This window comes from Leuciscus leuciscus (assembly GCF_965113295.1).
Source record: "Leuciscus leuciscus genome assembly, chromosome: 20".
Classification (NCBI taxonomy): domain Eukaryota; kingdom Metazoa; phylum Chordata; class Actinopteri; order Cypriniformes; family Leuciscidae; genus Leuciscus; species Leuciscus leuciscus.
The window spans coordinates 27926426-27944879 of NC_138744.1; the positions used below are offsets into that span (position 1 = coordinate 27926426).

At 35.6% G+C, this 18454-nt stretch overlaps 1 protein-coding gene across 1 annotated transcript in view; it reads left to right on the forward strand.

The window, feature by feature from the left end:
* The first annotated feature begins 16784 nt into the window (after nucleotides 1–16784).
* Nucleotides 16785–18454, forward strand: part of scgn (secretagogin, EF-hand calcium binding protein) — a 36624-nt gene continuing 34954 nt past the window's right edge. Inside the window, exons 1-3 of the mRNA XM_082150472.1 lie at nucleotides 16785–16944; nucleotides 17080–17150; nucleotides 18320–18412. Of these exons, the coding sequence (XP_082006598.1) occupies nucleotides 16875–16944; nucleotides 17080–17150; nucleotides 18320–18412 (234 nt within the window). The 5' untranslated portion in view covers nucleotides 16785–16874. The remainder of the gene's footprint in view (nucleotides 16945–17079; nucleotides 17151–18319; nucleotides 18413–18454) is intronic.

The window sequence follows — 18454 nt, forward strand, 5'->3', positions numbered from 1 at the left end:
CTCTTCATTTAAATATAAATTACTCTGAATGGAAAGTATGGAAATGGTCCAACCAGTAAAATCTGTAGCCTACGTTTATTTAAAATAGCTTGTCAACTAATTTCTCTGTACTGTAGGCTAATTGGCCTACGTGTTGTAGCCTAGTCATTAAAATTAAATAAAACAATTTAGTTCATATTTAGGTTTAAATAAAATCATTTTTTTTTTTTTTTTTTCATTTATGTTGATTATATGAAAAGTGAAAAGCATGAGTCAGATCATGCGCAATCGCGAGACAAATGGAGTGGGCAGAGAAGATTTTGACCATTTCATTAAGTTTATTTTTTGTATAAAGCCTTTCTTTAAAGTGAATTTCGTTTTGTATTAATTGTATCTTAATTTTAATAGTTGTTTCATCAACCAAATGCCTGTATTTAAAACATAAGAATTAAAAATAGCAGGAACTGGAGGCCTCATAAATGAACCCAAACTCATAAGCTTTGCCTAAAATACCAGAGAAATATATAGAAAGCTCGAAATGTGTTATTTTAAACAAAACTATTAAAAACGAAAGAAAACAGACTGCATGAAGCCTCTCTCCTACTTTATAAAGCATAGCCTAGACAATTTAAATATAATTACTCTGAATGACAAGTATGGAAATGGTCCAACCAGTAAAATATGTAGCCTACGTTTATACAAAATAGCTTGTCAACTAATGCAAGTAAATTTAAAAAGACTTACTCATCCGAAATATCCACGGCTGGATCAAGTCGCTCTTCAAAAATACAAACGTTCGTTGTCAGAGTCCTGTTCTTCTTCTGAGGAAAAAGTGAACTCTTCATTGCTATCCAGGACGAGCTGAAGGGCTGTGTGTCATCTTCCAACGGCGCAGGAAAGTGAGTGAATGAAACTTGCTGGTTTTAAAGCATTTCAGGGGGCTTTTTACCTTATTTTGCATAGATCACCTCAGCACATTATCTTATGAATAGCGCGCTCTGCGAGTGGGTGTGAACTCATTTCAGGGGGCGTTTACCTTATTTTGCATAGATCACCTCAGCACATTATCTTATGAATAGCGCGCTCTGCGAGAGGGCGTGAACTAATTACAGATAATTAGATGAGACGGGAGAAACTGTACTTCTCTTTAGTTTCATACAGATTACATTGCAGGAGAATATTTGTTTTGAATGTGAACTGTTTTATTTTAAAGTAGAAATTTAAAGCTTTCTTTAGACGCATGTTTCATGGTTGTGTGATAAGTATTCGCTGAGTTTTCCAGACTTGTTTCAGAAAGATTTTTGCGGAGACAGAGTGAGCTGAAAGCGCACCCTGTTTATTTTATTTATTTAAAAATAAAAACAAGGTTTTGATGTTAATGTGAGTGTACACAAAAAAAGAAGACCCTCTATAGTTTATAATCATGTATTTATTTTATTTATATGACCATAAATGACGAATTTTTTTAAGTTTATGTTGCTGCTATGTGAAAAAAATCCAGCAAAACGCGTGGGCGCGTTTCTCGACCTCAGAGGGTTAAACCATTATGCTGCCTCATAAGTCTGTCTGAAATCAGTTTTGTGAGGCACCTTAGTGTGTAAACGCTGCCTGCTAAGTCGTTGCCTGATAGGGCAGCGAGGCAACGAGTCAGCATCGTCAACTTAAATTCTGCAGCCGAAAACAGAGAAAACATTATCAATATATTATTAAAATGTTTAGACAGTCTCCTGTTTTTCACGACACTCATAATCATTATGTTTGCCGGTGTGCTGTGGCAAGCTTTATGTGTGCGTTTGAGCGCTGATTACGCTATGAATCATTTTGGTCTTTTTTAAAGTTTGTATTTCCACATAAAAACAAGCATATCTTAAAACTTTTACCAATCTTGCTCTCCACCACGTGCCCTCGCAGTACGGTTTCCTCCCCTGTCCCTGGCACTGATTAGCCACTTTGACACTGCCTTTTCAGCCTCTCTTCTGGTAATTTGGTTTGTAAGGGCATTTTTTTTCAAGCTTCCTGTAAAATACATAAAGAGCATTAGAGTGAGATTAAATTCCACATTTGAGCCTTTGCAACAAAGCAGATATCTCTACCTTGACATTTTCCAGGAAATACAATAAAGGTATCGGATATAATATTCTGTCATACACAACATTTTTGCTGCAAATGTTTATTAAACGAACATTTTTCAAATTTTCTAATTCTTTAAATTTTTCTAATTATTATTATTGTTATTAATATTTTGAGTAACACTTTAGAATACTGTTCTGTCATTAATGAATAACTACACAGGAACAAATGAGTAACACACTATTAACATAGTAACTACTATTAACTAACAAGGAACTCTGATTAATGAAATAATAAGTAATAGCACTCAGTTGAATGAGGTAGTTCACTATTAACCATAGACTGTAAAAAAAGATGGACGACGCCCCTTCGCTCTCTTCCATTGATGAGAACTGAAGCCGCCAGCGTCCCGATATGGCGCTGACATATTGGAACTTGAGTCTGCGCAGTAGCGATCTCGGGACCAGACCTGCGCAGTAGTGAGCAGGAAGTAAAGCCACCAAATCAACGCTCCGCCCTCACTCTCGCAGAAAGCACTCAGGGAGAGTGCATTCTGCAGACTTTTTAAAAAATGTATTGCAGTACGACAAGAGGCTTGTTAAAATAAAGTAAATACAATTTCCTCAGTCCTCCGAAGATCCAGAAAAAAATGTCCGTTGGTGCTTCACTGACTACTTCGCTCAGAGAACCTGTCAATCACAGCTGTCAATCATGACGTTACACCACCGTCACCGCATCACGTAACTAACTAAAAAACAACTTATTTTTGAAACAGACACTTTGAACTTACATCAGCGTGATAAAAACGACAGCAAATGAAAGAAACCACCTTTGGAAAAAAGATATTTGAAGTGTAAATTAATTGTTTATTTGGTCTCACGTCCCGTTGAATAACACGGGGAGGCGGGGCTTATGACCTATACTAGGACCAGTCACCGGGGGGCGATCGAGACGTTTTGGCTTCACTTTTCAGGGCTTGTGCGGCACGCTTGCTATTTACTAATCAATAACTGCTATTTTTTCATACCTCCCAGAGAACTACTAAGAAGGTTCATAATGTATAATTATTTCTAAAGATCATGGTAACCCAGTAATGACTCAAGCGTTACCAAATCCATCAGAAGGAATTACTAAATATTTGGAACAGTATTCTAAAGTGTAACTATATTAGGTATCTTTTGTGCATGTTATTTTAACTAAAGAAAGAAAGGAAAAAAAGCACAGTAATCCGAGGGGTGCGGAGATGGTGTTAAAGCTTCTCAGATCTCATAATTCAGTGGATAGTTGAATGTGACGAAATAGACATTTACTGTATTAAAGATTTATTTAAAATTAAACATTTGAGAATGCAAATATTTCATGTGCACACGTTTAGAATAAAAGCTAAAATGGTCGCTGTATGCTGTTCTGTGATCACAAAATAAACGGGAGCAGACACGATTAAACAGGCTTCTCTCGTAATTGCATTCGAAAAATTAACAAGTCCTGCTTTCATTTTGGGTGTTTGATGTGCACATCTTATACAAATTAAAAAATTGCTGCCATTGTGAGATTTATATCGTAAAACAGTGGTAACTTTTTAAGTTGAGTAAAGTTGGCAGTAAATTCACAGATTCGAACTTCCCGGGTCAATAACTCGTGAGCTAAACATTGTTTCTGCACAAATAACACCTCTTTTTAATCGTAGTAATGTAGACAATCAGCTACAACCTAATTTTCCTCCAAACAAGCTTTCCCTCGCAGTGGACAAAATACATTGATCTCTATGCGCAAGCGGCAGAGAGACAGATCCGAAGGGACCGTCTGCAAAGTGCAAAACCCGAAAAGCGTTACTACGAAAACAGTCAATAACTTCACTGTCACACACTATAGTGTCATCAAATTCAGTTCACACATCACTGCTGCCCTGATGGTTATACTACAACACTTATTTTGGGAAAAATATGTATTTTAATTGTATATACAATTGTAAATATATGATTTTTTTATGAAAAATATTCAATAACTTCACTGTAATTTACTGTATTGTTGCCAGATTCAGTACACACATCACTGCTGCCCTGATGGTTATACTACAACACTTATTTTGGGAAAAATCTATATTTTAAATTGTATATACAATTGTAAATGTAGAATTTTTATGATTTTTATCAAAAATATTCAATAACTTCACTGTAATTTACTGTATTGTTGCCAAATTCAGTTCACACATCACTGCTGCCCTGATGTTTATACTACAAACACTTATTTTGGGAAAAATATGTATTTTAAGTTGTATATACAATTGTAAATATGATGTTTTATGATTTTTATGAAAAATATTCAATAACTTCACTGTAATTTACTAAATTGTTGCCAGATTCAGTTCACACATCACTGCTGCCCTGATGTTTATACTATAACACTTATTTTGGGAAAAATATATATTTTAAATTGTATATACAATTGTAAATGTAGAATTTTTATGATTTTATGAAAAAAATTCAATAACTTCACTGTAATTTACTGAATTGTTGCCAAATTCAGTTAACGCATCACTGCTGCCATTATGGTTATGCTACAACACTTATTTTGGGAAAAATATATATTTTAAATTGTATATACAATTGTAAATGTAGAATTTTTATGATTTTTATCAAAAAAATTCAATAACTTCACTGTAATTTACTGTATTGTTGCCAAATTCAGTTCACGCATCACTGCTGCCCTTATGGTTATGCTACAACACTTATTTTGGGAAAAATATGTATTTTAAGTTGTATATACAATTGTAAATATATGATTTTTTATGAAAAATATTCAATAACTTCACTGTAATTTACTGTATTGTTCCCAAATTCAGTGCACACATCATTGCTGCCCTGATGGTTATACTACAACACTTATTTTGGGAAAAATATGTATTTTAAATTGTATACAATTGTAAATGTAGAATTTTTATGATTTTTATGAAAAAAAATCAATAACTTCACTGTAATTTACTGTATTGTTGCCAAATTCAGTTCACACATCACTGCTGCCCTGATGTTTATACTACAAACACTTATTTTGGGAAAAATATGTATTTTAAGTTGTATATACAATTGTAAATATGATGTTTTATGATTTTTATGAAAAATATTCAATAATTTCACTGTAATTTACTATATTGTTGCCAGATTCAGTTCACACATCACTGCTGCCCTGATGTTTATACTATAACACTTATTTTGGGAAAAATATATATTTTAAATTGTATATACAATTGTAAATGTAGAATTTTTATGATTTTATGAAAAAAATTCAATAACTTCACTGTAATTTACTGTATTGTTGCCAAATTCAATGCACACATCATTGCTGCCCTGATGGTTATACTACAACACTTATTTTGGGAAAAATATGTATTTTAAATTGTATACAATTGTAAATGTAGAATTTTTATGATTTTTATGAAAAAAATTCAATAACTTCACTGTAATTTACTGTATTGTTGCCAAATTCAGTTCACACATCACTGCTGCCCTTATGGTTATGCTACAACACTTATTTTGGGAAAAATATGTATTTTAAGTTGTATATACAATTGTAAATATATGATTTTTTATGATTTTTATGAAAGAATATATTCAATAACTTCACTGTAATTTACTGTATTGTTGCCAAATTCAGTTCAGACATCACTGCTGTCCTGATGGTTATACTACAACACTTATTTTGGGAAAAATATGTATTTTAAGTTGTATATACAATTGTAAATGTAGAATTTTTATGATTTTCATGAAAAATATTCAATAACTTCACTGTAATTTACTGTATTGTTGCCAAATTCAGTTCACACATCACTGCTGCCCTTATGGTTATGCTACAACACTTATTTTGGGAAAAATATGTATTTTAAGTTGTATATACAATTGTAAATATATGATTTTTTTATGATTTGTATGAAAAATATTCAATAACGTCACTGTAATTTACTGTATTGTTGCCAGATTCAGTTCACACATCACTGCTGCCCTGACGTTTATACTACAACACATAAAATCATAAAAATTCTACATTTACAATTGTATATACAATTTAAAATATATATTTTTCCCAAAATAAGTGTTATAGTATAAACGTCAGGGCAGCAGTGATGTATGAACTGAATCTGGCAACAATATAGTAAATGACAGTGAAATTATTGAATATTTTTCATAAAAATCATAAAACATCATATTTACAATTGTATATACAACTTAAAATACATATTGTTCCCAAAATAAGTGTTTGTAGTATAACCATAAGGGCAGCAGTGATGTGTGAACTGAATTTGGCAACAATACAGTAAATTACAGTGAAGTTATTGAATTTTTTTCATAAAAATCATAAAAATTCTACATTTACAATTGTATACAATTTAAAATACATATTTTTCCCAAAATAAGTGTTGTAGTATAACCATCAGGGCAGCAATGATGTGTGCACTGAATTTGGCAACAATACAGTAAATTACAGTGAAGTTATTGAATATTTTTCATAAAAATCATAAAAAATCATATATTTACAATTGTATATACAACTTAAAATACATATTTTTCCCAAAATAAGTGTTGTAGCATAACCATAAGGGCAGCAGTGATGCGTGAACTGAATTTGGCAACAATACAGTAAATTACAGTGAAGTTATTGAATTTTTTTGATAAAAATCATAAAAATTCTACATTTACAATTGTATATACAATTTAAAATATATATTTTTCCCAAAATAAGTGTTGTAGCATAACCATAATGGCAGCAGTGATGCGTTAACTGAATTTGGCAACAATACAGTAAATTACAGTGAAGTTATTGAATTTTTTTCATAAAATCATAAAAATTCTACATTTACAATTGTATATACAATTTAAAATATATATTTTTCCCAAAATAAGTGTTATAGTATAAACATCAGGGCAGCAGTGATGTGTGAACTGAATCTGGCAACAATATAGTAAATTACAGTGAAGTTATTGAATATTTTTCATAAAAATCATAAAACATCATATTTACAATTGTATATACAACTTAAAATACATATTTTTCCCAAAATAAGTGTTTGTAGTATAAACATCAGGGCAGCAGTGATGTGTGAACTGAATTTGGCAACAATACAGTAAATTACAGTGAAGTTATTGAATATTTTTGATAAAAATCATAAAAATTCTACATTTACAATTGTATATACAATTTAAAATATAGATTTTTCCCAAAATAAGTGTTGTAGTATAACCATCAGGGCAGCAGTGATGTGTGTACTGAATCTGGCAACAATACAGTAAATTACAGTGAAGTTATTGAATATTTTTCATAAAAAAATCATATATTTACAATTGTATATACAATTAAAATACACAAAATTAGGTTGTAGCTGATTGTCTACATTACTACGATTAAAAAGAGGTGTTATTTGTGCAGAAACAATGTTTAGCTCACGAGTTATTGACCCGGGAAGTTCGAATCTGTGAATTTACTGCCAACTTTACTCAACTAACATAGTTAAGCTGGTCTCGACTCCAATCAATTTGTTATAATACACAGTTTGTGTATTAACAATAAAAAAAAATAATAAGAAGAATGTAACTCTAGCGTACAGATCGCTTGGTCATGGCGCCAGAAATAAGGGAAAATATGGCGCGATCTGAGGGAACTCGAAATTCTAACTGAAATTCGATCGTGACGAGAAGCTTTTGGTTAACATTATGTTTTGAAAACAATTTCTTTGAATTCAATTTTGAAATTATTGTAGTTCTTACCTTGACTACACTGACAGCAAGAATCTCCCCATGGAATCTCCTTCCAGCAGAGTGAGTGTGAGTGAGAGTGAAAGTGGCGCGGGCGGCGGGCCGCGTCCATAGACAGTATATAAACGGCCGCGTCCGCGCCTCCGCGGGCGCGAATCAGGGCATGGACGATGGGATTTGCTGAATGAAATCTCGCGAGATTCATCCTGCAAAAGTTTTGTTAACCTTTTTTTTTTTTTTTTTTTTTTTTTTTTTTTGTAAACTTTTTTCCTCTGTATTTGTCACCGTTGAATTAAGTGTGTGTACATACTGCCCGTCTTCTATGTACCTGTTTGAATTATATTGTGAGTAAAAGTTTTCATTGGAACTTTTGACTCCTCCTCTTCTTCTGCACCACACTGTGACAGTGTCCGCAGGGCCTTGATTCTTTTAAATGGCAGAAAATTGGGTAAAATTGCAATTGTGTTGGCATTTGTAGATTTTTAATAGATTGAAGTCACATGTTCAAGTGTCAAAATAACAATAAAAATAGGCTGCATATTTGTGTATTATCTACCCATGTAATCAACCTTTGGGATTGACTGTTTGCACTTCTTCTAGGCAACTGAATTAGTCCCCAGTGTAGCCCATTTTCAACCCATGTACTCATTTCCCATTAGTGAACTAACTAATGTGATTAATTCTTTAATTCTTTAATCACTTAATTCATAAGTGATCAATCACTTTATTGCGTTTCACAGGTGAATTTAGCCCCTTCACATTCCAGCTGGTAAACCTCAAGCCACCACTAGAAGCCAACTTGGCATTATAATTTAACATAGAAAGGATATGTTAGAGGTGATATAATCCAACAAATCTGCACCCATGACAAATTCACAGCAGCACAAAGGAAGTAGAAGGAGGTAGCACACAAAATTGAGAAAAAAAACAAAACAAAAAAAAAACCACCACACACAGCACAAGAAACCAAACATGCACACACACACAAAAACAAACATACTAAACCCAACCCGGTTGCCGTAGAGAACAAAAACAGCAACGGACACAACTCTGATACAACGATCAGCGAGTATTACTACTTCCCTATTACAATCGCACTGCCCCCACATACAAGTGCAATTAAACCTAAAGAGTGCAAGTTAAACCTTGTCAAACATCACAAGTAAAACACATTGAAAGAAACATGGCTTGTACTTATAAGACCCGGGAGGCCCATATAATAGTCAGCAGAAAAGATAACAAAACAGCATTCACCTTACAGCAGGTGTACGGTGCGAGGATGCATGTTATAAAAATCTAAATATACAATATTTAAAAAACCGTAACATGCATTTACCGTCCGTTATAAGGCGAAAATTACGATGAAAGACAGGAAAAAGGTATGCACCGCCATAGCAGCTTCAGCCGCAGAAACTCCAATCTAGTGACATCAGAAAGTGTCAACTGGCCTGTTTACGAGTTTGTGTTTAAGTCCTGGTCCTGGACGAACTTGACAGCATCTGAAGCGGACTGAAGCCATGTTTTATCCCCGTTGGGTAGAGTGATGCGCAGTCTGGCCGGGTAAAGGAGCGCCGGCTTGTACCTGCGCTTGTATAGCTCGGCCATAGGACCTCTGTACTCGGCGCGCTGCTTCAATACGTCGGGGCTGTAGTCGTCAAACAGATGAATCGTATGGCCTTTATAAAGCAGGACACCCCATTTGCGAGCCTCGCGGATTACCACATCTTTAACTTGGAATCGATGGAAACGCAAGATAACAGGCCGCAGCCTTCCTCCCAGAGCCGGCTTAGGAGCAAGGCTCCCGTGCGCGCGATCTAACTCAGGGGGCGAAGTGAGGACCTCCGTGCCAAGAACATCAACAAGTAGTTGAGAAAAGAACGTGGATGGACGAGGACCTTCAATCGATTCGGGTAAGCCTATAATCCGAATGTTTTGGCGTCTGCTGCATCCCTCCAAATCCGCTACTTTGAGTTTGAGCAGCTCATTGTCTTTCTGCAAAGCGGAGTAGGCGCCCTCCAGATGCTGAAGTCATTGGTCAACTGAAGTGGTGTTAACTTCCAGAGAGTCAATACGTTGCCCGTGATCAGTAATGGTAGAATGAATGCTGTCCAGTGTAGATGCAAGAGACTCGAATGAGGATTTAAAATCAGCTGAAATTTAGGATTTATTTATTTATTTAGATTTAGGATTGATTTCAAAGTATTATTACTGGTATATAAATCATTCAATGGCCTAGGACCTCAATACATTGCAGATATGCTCACTGAATATAAACCCAACAGATCACTCAGATCATTAGGATCATATCAGCTAGAAATACCAAGGGTTCACTCTAAGCATGGTGAGTCTGCTTTTAGCTATTATGCCAGCCGCAGCTGGAACCAGCTTCCAGAAGAGATCAGATGTGCTCCTACAGTGGTCACATTCAAATCCAGACTCAAAACACTTCTGTTTAGCTATGCATTTACTGAATGAGCACTGTGCCACTGTTCGTCCGACTGTACTGTACTGTATTTCATTTTATTTTTCTAAACTGTTTTAATTATTCTTATTTCTTTTTATTATTTTAATTTCTTCTATGTAAAGCACTTTGAATTGCCATTGTGTATGAAATGTGCTATATAAATAAACTTGCCTTGCCTTGCCTTGCCTTGAAAGGGCCTCTCTGTGTTCATCCAGCAGGGAGCTAATGTCAGCCATGGAAATGCTAGCCGCTGAAGAGCACTCCCTATCTTTTTCTGCGTGTTTTCCTTTAGTCTTAGACATGATAAAGTGGTCCGAGCACTTACAACCAGTTTATTAAACTTTTGTTGACACTATAAATGAAAATATGAAGGTTTAACAAGAAAATTAAAAATGAAACAGCGGGAGCAGGCTGAGCGCGCGACTACTCTGCACCCCTCATAACCGGAAGTCTCACATTCCTTTTAAAAGCAGGCGAGCTTGTTCCATGGCGGTTTGCTATTATAACGGCGGATTTGCCAGGCGCACACCAGGAGCGTTTCATAGCCGAGGAGACCTACGTTCTCGCCAGGGCCGTAAAAGACAGAGAAGTGACATTGTATGGGGATGGGAGAAACCCACCCAAATAAGCTTCGGTTAAACAGGCGTATAATAATTTGGGTAAATGTATCAGCTAGATTTATGCCTATTTTTTTCACATCTTCATGGACACCACAATGATTTCCCTCGTGTGGAATATATTTCCTTGTAATTATGTATGGTTTGCAAAAATGGCAACTGCTGCATCTATATGTAGATGAGAGAAGCAAAGTGTATGTGTGTTGTGCATTATGGCCAAGCATGCGCCCTTAAAATAGCATCTGAATAACGTGCCACTGACTTTAGACTAGGTTAGACTAGGTTTTTCCTGGTCTGTGGTGGAATTGTTTTCCGGAACTGCAAAATAGCACCAGGGAGCGTTTGCGCTGAACCACCCCCGGGAGCGCAAGTTCATACTGGTTATGATCAATTACTACCTACACATTTTAAATCGCCCCAAAAGGGTATACATAGCTTGTATATTTGTATCTCTATATATAGATAATTAACCACAATGAATTATAATCAATTATGAATATACAGATAGATCAAATTTCAGAATAACCTACTGAATGAATTTCACATCGAATAATCCGTTCGTCCACCGAACCGACCATACGATCTTCTTATCAACTCTCAAGGAGGATTATTATTCTTATAAACTCTCAAGAAAGGCTATTCTTCTGGTCATGAAGAATAACTTTCCTGTTGTATAAGATTACTAACTTGTAGGCTAATCAACAATATAAAGCTTGTAGCTTAAGATCACACATTTAAGAGACTTTGTTCGGTGAGCAGCAGACAGAGACAATCAAGCGTATAATGGGTTTTTAATAAATGAAACTATAAAACATACAACTACATTTAACAATATATATATATATATATATATATATATATATATATATATAAACAGAATAACGAAAGTAAATAAAGAAAGAAAGAGCAGATCACAGAATGGCAAAATATCACAAACAGTTAACCTTTGAGAGCCAGCAAAGAATCAGACAACCTTAAATGCATTTAAAGGGATAGTTCACTTTGAAATTAAATTTTGGTATGTTTTAGCTTACCTCAAGGGCATCCAAGATGTAGGTGTCTTTTTTTCCGCAGTAGTTTCAATTTTGATATTTTTAGGTCAAACCGTTCTTGTCTGTCAGTCATATAATGCAGGTCTATGGTCATCACCTCAAAGAGCATGCACAGAGTCCAAATTAAAACAATTCCCCGTCGTCCAAATTAAACAATTCCCCATCTGATCTGACGTGTACGCAGACTGGTGCATAGATATATACACACTAGATGTCGCCTTGTCTACGGCAGTTCATTGGAACGAATGTCTTTAAGGCGACATCTAGTGTATATATCTATGCACCAGTCTGCGTACACGTCAGATCAGATCACTTGGACATGGCTGTGTATAAGAGGTAAAAACGATATAAATACTGTTCGTTTTCTCACACAAACCGCTCGTTTCGTGTCTTAGGCCATCAATGTGTACTTACGATGGGGAATTGTTTAATTTGGACGACGGGGAATTGTTTTAATTTGGACTCTGTGCATGCTCTTTGAGGTGATGACCATAGACCTGCATTATATGACTGACAGACAAGAACGGTTTGACCTAAAAATATCAAAATTGAAACTACTGCGGAAAAAAAGACACCTACACCCTTGAGGTAAGCTAAAACATACCAAAAATTTATTTCAAAGTGAACTATCCCTTTAAATCTCAATAGAAATAATACTTGCATCGTTCTTTGGTGCTGAGCAAGAATGCGTGTGTGTGAGTGTCCGTCCTCGGTGTGTCCGTTAGTTTGAAGCGTTCACTCGGTTCTTCCGGAGCGCGTGTCGTTCGCGGGAAGTTCAAACAGTTTACTTGTAAGCAGAGTTGCCGGAAATTCAGGCTAAGTCCATTTCACTCGTAGATAGAAATGAATGAGCCAGAGACTAAGACAAGGCGAGATGCCGGAGATAAGACTAAGACAAAAGGCTAAGAAAACAAAGGTAAAACACAAAACAAACTTAGAGAGGACAAACTTGGAGAGAAGAGAACTTGAAGAAGAGAAAAGTAAGTGATGATGACGGTGCATTGTCCTTTAAGGAAATCGTAGTCCACACCTTTACTGGGTGAACCGACCAATACGCTGATTTCACGCAGCCGCCATTTTGAAATCGAAAGTGAGGCTCCGGTGGGAAGAACCCCGGAAGTAACCATAAACAACAATGCCTTGGATTACCAAACTTAAGCTGCTGCCGCGATTTACACTATTGGATGTTAATATCCAATATAGGATATGTATATACTGTATCCTGCTTCTTTTTTTACATTCTGAATTCTGAACAAACGTGTCAAAGGGAGCAATTCGATCCAGACTCGTTGGCGCTAAGCTGTGATTTACATGAAATGAGTCAATAGGTTAAAAGCTTTCAGAAATCTTAGAATGAGTCAGTCATCGTGATTTCATCCATACGCTACATTACTGACGTGCGTCTGTCGAGGGAAAAGTCCGCTGTGCGTCGGGTGCAAAATAGGAATGATACATGCGTCGGTGTACAAAGTCAATTGCGCTGGGTGCACGATAGGGCCCTAAAGGTGCAGTATGTAATATTGACAGCTAGTGGTTGAAATGGGTAATGCAGTCCAAATTCTAAATATTGGAGAGAGTTGTTTCCCCCGCCCCCTCCTCCTCAGACTTCATACGGGTTGCCAGTTTGAGGACACGCAACAGCGAGCGAGCACAATTGACAATGAAAGCCGAGGAGACTTACACATTGCAAGCTGATGAGTTGATTTATCCACGTTTTAATATGCTCCAGTTCATAGAGATTTTTAGATGGATGCCGAGGTTTTTTTTAGGTCTTGTAGAATATGGGATCTCTGGCCCAGAGATGACTGCAATATGCTGTGTTTTCCGCCAACTGTCAAACTGGGATGTGTCAAAATACTATTGGGTAAACTGTCAGTGTGCAGTATCGCATAGACCAAAACAAAAACAGACATTTCGACACGGAACACACATTTCAAAGTAGAATAACTGGATATAGTATTGTTTTTCAGAGAAACGAGAACATGAACTTAGCATGTTTCCTAAATATCTGCAGACATATTACGGTATTTTTATGCTTTAGTACAGTCAAAAAGTTAAATACAGCACCTTTAATTCAATGCTTAGGCCTACTTGTTTAATAAAGGAATCGGAGTAACACTATAATACACACACTTTTAGAAAGTTGCACCATGCAGGGCACCATTAGCAGAACTTGCATGCAGCCACAACAAAACTGTTCACAAGCTTCTAGGGATTTGGTTGTTGAGTGTTGAACTAAATAAAAAAATAAAAAACAGTGTGTCGGTGTCAACATCAAATCATCATGCAGTGCAATAAACAGGGTTCCCACACCTTGGTTAACTTCAAAATCAAGGACCTTTCAAGGACTTTCCAGGTCCAATACCCTCAAATTCAAGGACTTAATGTGGGGACACATTTCGAGTGAAAGCAAGTTTACGTCGTGTTACCTTGTAAGATACATTGTTACAGTTTTCATGTGTCAAACACAACTATGCAAAAAAGCATTTGACAGAGATCTTATATTCTATTTGTCGTATTTCTGTTTTTGCAATGTTTCACCAGCCTATTTTTGCAATGTTTCACGGTGTGTCTGTGAAACACTGAGGTACTATCGCAGTAGTTTCATGTGGGGGTGAACATCATGGCAACGTACAACACAAAGTACCTCACGCAGGAAACATTTAACGTAACACGTAAATCTAAACGTAACAAACGTAAATCAAGCAAGCTAGTGTGCATAGGCCACAAAGTGTTGGCAAATAACACATTAGCGGACCGGAGAGAATAATATGGAATTTTTTCTAGAAAACTTCTTGAACAAAATAAATTCAAGCACTTGTATCTATGTATGTAACTGCTGCGTATTTCCTGAACACATAGCCTACTGGTCTGTGCTCTGTATCTGCTTATTTAGTTCATTCAGTTTATTGAGTTTATTTAACCCATTGCAACTTATTGGAACTGTGAACTAGGGTAACTCACTCACCTTATGTTGTCCTAAAGGCTCATTACCTTCTTTTTACGGAACACACACACAGAGAAAAAAAGTCCTGCTCGCACTTGCCCATTTAATGTCAGAGAATGGTGGATTTTTTTTTTTGATTTTTAAAGCCGGTGCAAATCTGTCATAAAATAACCCTATCCAATAAGGGCAGTATATTCCAAGCGTTCTGAAGTATAAGGTGGTCGCATCCTTTTGAGATATAAATTATAATAAATTTCAATAAAACACAAGGCCTTCATCATAAAACCCAGAAGAGTAGCCTATGTATTTTAATATCTCTTTTGTTCCCTGTTCTCCGGTTGTCAGATGTCATTTGTATGTTGTCCGGTTGAATGACAGTTCATGCGTGAACGTTAATAGGCCTATTATACCGAAGTCAATGCATTATTCTTTCCTTTTTGTATAAGTGTTTAAAATATTTAATTTACAACTATTTATATTGATTTATATCTTAAGGCGAGACACGGCAGGCAAAAACATCGGGGGTTTTTTACTGGTCAATTTTGAGATTTTGGGATATTTGTCTTCAATAACATGTCTTCTTTCAGACTTGTGGTGAAAAAAAGTCCGACATACACATTTAGGTCTTTATTTTACTACACTTTTCTGTTCGCGTCTGTAGATTTCTCATAAATTCAACAAAAGTTGGCGTTCTTAATCCTCCCGCTGCTCCGCGATCTCTGTCTTCTTCCTGTCATCACACGCACACGCCGGAAAGCTCTCTCTCCTTTACAATGCTGTCGGATCCAAATATGGTCATTTCCTTTTTATCAGCAACCAATCGTGAAAGTAAAAGGGCTGAATGCGCAATCTCATTGGCTGATGATAAATCTTCAAAGCCCAAAATGACCTTTCTCTCATACTCCAAGTACGAAATCTCCACTTCAGTAGCACCGATATACACCACACTTTCCAGTCTTGTACCTAGTTATATTATGAAGACATTTACAGAGGGATTTGTAAATATATTATTCCTAGCCTGATTTATATAACATTTTATTCCCAAAAACATGGCGAAAATCATTTTTTTAAGGCTATTGACAGTATATTCTGATTTACAGGATAACAAAAGTAGATATCCATAAATCCCTCTGTAATTTTTTCCCCATCTAATATGTGAACACAATGAAAAAATAATTTTTAACCTGGCTTTATCCAATACTCAGATTTCGTTTTTTAAAATATATGCAAAATAGCACATATTTAATTAGATATTGCCTAATTTGCATATTTAAACATTAAATTATAGAAAACTTGTAATACATTTTTTTCTCATCTTAATGTAGGTAATCAACTAGGAAAGTTTCATGGTGATATCTGCTAGTTAAAATTTTTACCCTATTCACCTGTGTCTCGCCTTAATTTATTAATATTAAAAATTTTAAAAACTTACTGGGCGAGGGCGACCATATAGACTATGACAGCCGTCATTTACCCTGCCATACCCAGCTGATGCAAAGCATGAATTTACTAGGGCTGTGAAACGATTAATCGCATTCAAAATAAAAGTTTGTGTTTACATAATATATATGTGTGTACTGTGCATAATTATGTTATATTAACTTTTGACTTATTATTGGTGAGGAATCTATGTATAAACAGAAATAACGCATGCTTTTTGCTATGTACACCATTATATTAGATATTCTACAGTTGTAGTATTCCTCCATTTCCTACTTTTTATTCAAACAGTTTGCTAATAGTTTCTGGTAGTGAATGTGAAGTAACATGTAATAAGTAATAAGCCTACAGTTTGATCATGATAAAACATACTAAAGTTTGTCCTTAGATCATATCAGGCTCTCAGCATATGACTGATACGTGGTGTGAAAGAGGAGGGGTTTTTTTTCTGACACAGTGAGTCAGAGGAAATTGGCCACATATGCAGTCGCTTTCTCTGAGCACAGGAGCATTTCTACTCTTGCTCTATAATCCCTGTATCCTTAACGCTATTTTTCCATCATGGACTGTGCTTTTGCCAACCTAGATGCTGCTGGTTTTCTACAGATTTGGCAACACTTTGATGCTGATGGTGAGAATGTAATATCATTTCAGTTCTGCTTTCAGATGTGATATTTACATATATTGTGAGTATTGTGTTTAGATTTAAGTATTGTCTCTATCTGTATCTGTTCATAAAATTGCATTGATAAATACTTTTCTGCAGATAATGGCTACATTGAAGGGAAAGAGTTAGATGACTTTTTCCTGCTCATGCTGAAGAAATTAGGCCCAGAGGTATGTAAAAAAAAAAAATATATATATAAAAAAAAAACTTTATATAATGGTTAACTGTAGTTTGTGCACATTTAAATAAGATAGCTATACAAATAGATGAGAAAGTTTATTGACAGTTACTTGTAAATCTAAATGTACATAAATTAATAATCTTTAGTAAACCAATGTTTGCTAATTTCATTGATGAAATTTATCATAAAGTGTGTCCAATACATTTTGGACTCAGCACCGGTATAATTGTTATTTTTGATGACACAGGTGTTATTGATTACATTGCTGACATTTATGGAAGAAGAACAACTATTTTTTTCAGTTTTCTCTGGCTGTTTACACACTAGAATCCGTCCTCTCTTTTCTGCAGGAAGCTTACAGCCATTTAGCCATTTAATAAAGTCAACAGCCATTTAACATCTGCTGATTTATTTTAAAATCGTTGTGGTACTAGAAATGGTCATTTTGTTTTATTTTGATGGTCAATGCCACAGTTTATCACAGTTATAGTAACAGTAACGGTACTATTTATGTTATATTTATAGAAACTATATGTGGCAAGCAGGACGAGGCCGAGGGCTGTGAGAACGGCCGTGGCCGGTGGCGTGACTAATGATGAGTGACACCTGCGCGATGCCCTTGGCCTCGTCCTGCTCGCCACACTATAGTAATCATAGTAGGCTATAAAAAATGTACGCACATGTACTCTTGTGACTGAAATTCAAATAACTTCTGAGGAAATCAAACAACACTTACTTTTTCAGGAAACTGTGGTTAGACACATAAGATAAAAATGCATGTTCTGTGTTCTCTGATTCTAAAAGCCACTTCTGTAGTTAGATCTACAATGATCGTGTATATGATCCACAAATGTTTCATATAACTTTTGACTAAATGTACAGTGTTACATTGTTTTTACACAATAGTAGTTCTGAAGTTGATATTGCTAAATGTGTACACTCAGTGAATAAGCGTTATATTGATGTAAGCAAGCAGGCTTTTATAAATTAATGATGAGCCAGATGTTCACTGTGTACCAGCATATCTTAAGGGCATCTCTATTGGTGCACAGGTGTACCAATCTAATGGCTTTGCAGAGTGATGTTGGTGAGCTTAATGAGAGGTAAATTATGGAAATGTGGTCATGGTAACCAGTTTGTTTTCTCTACTCTCCTTAGGAAAAGATAACAAAGGGAAGCGTGCAGCAGATAAAGAAGCGGTTTATGTCTGCCTATGATGTCACATCAGATGGACGCCTGCAGATCGAGGAAGTACATCACTTTTTTTTTTTACTTTTCCCTTCATTTAAAAAA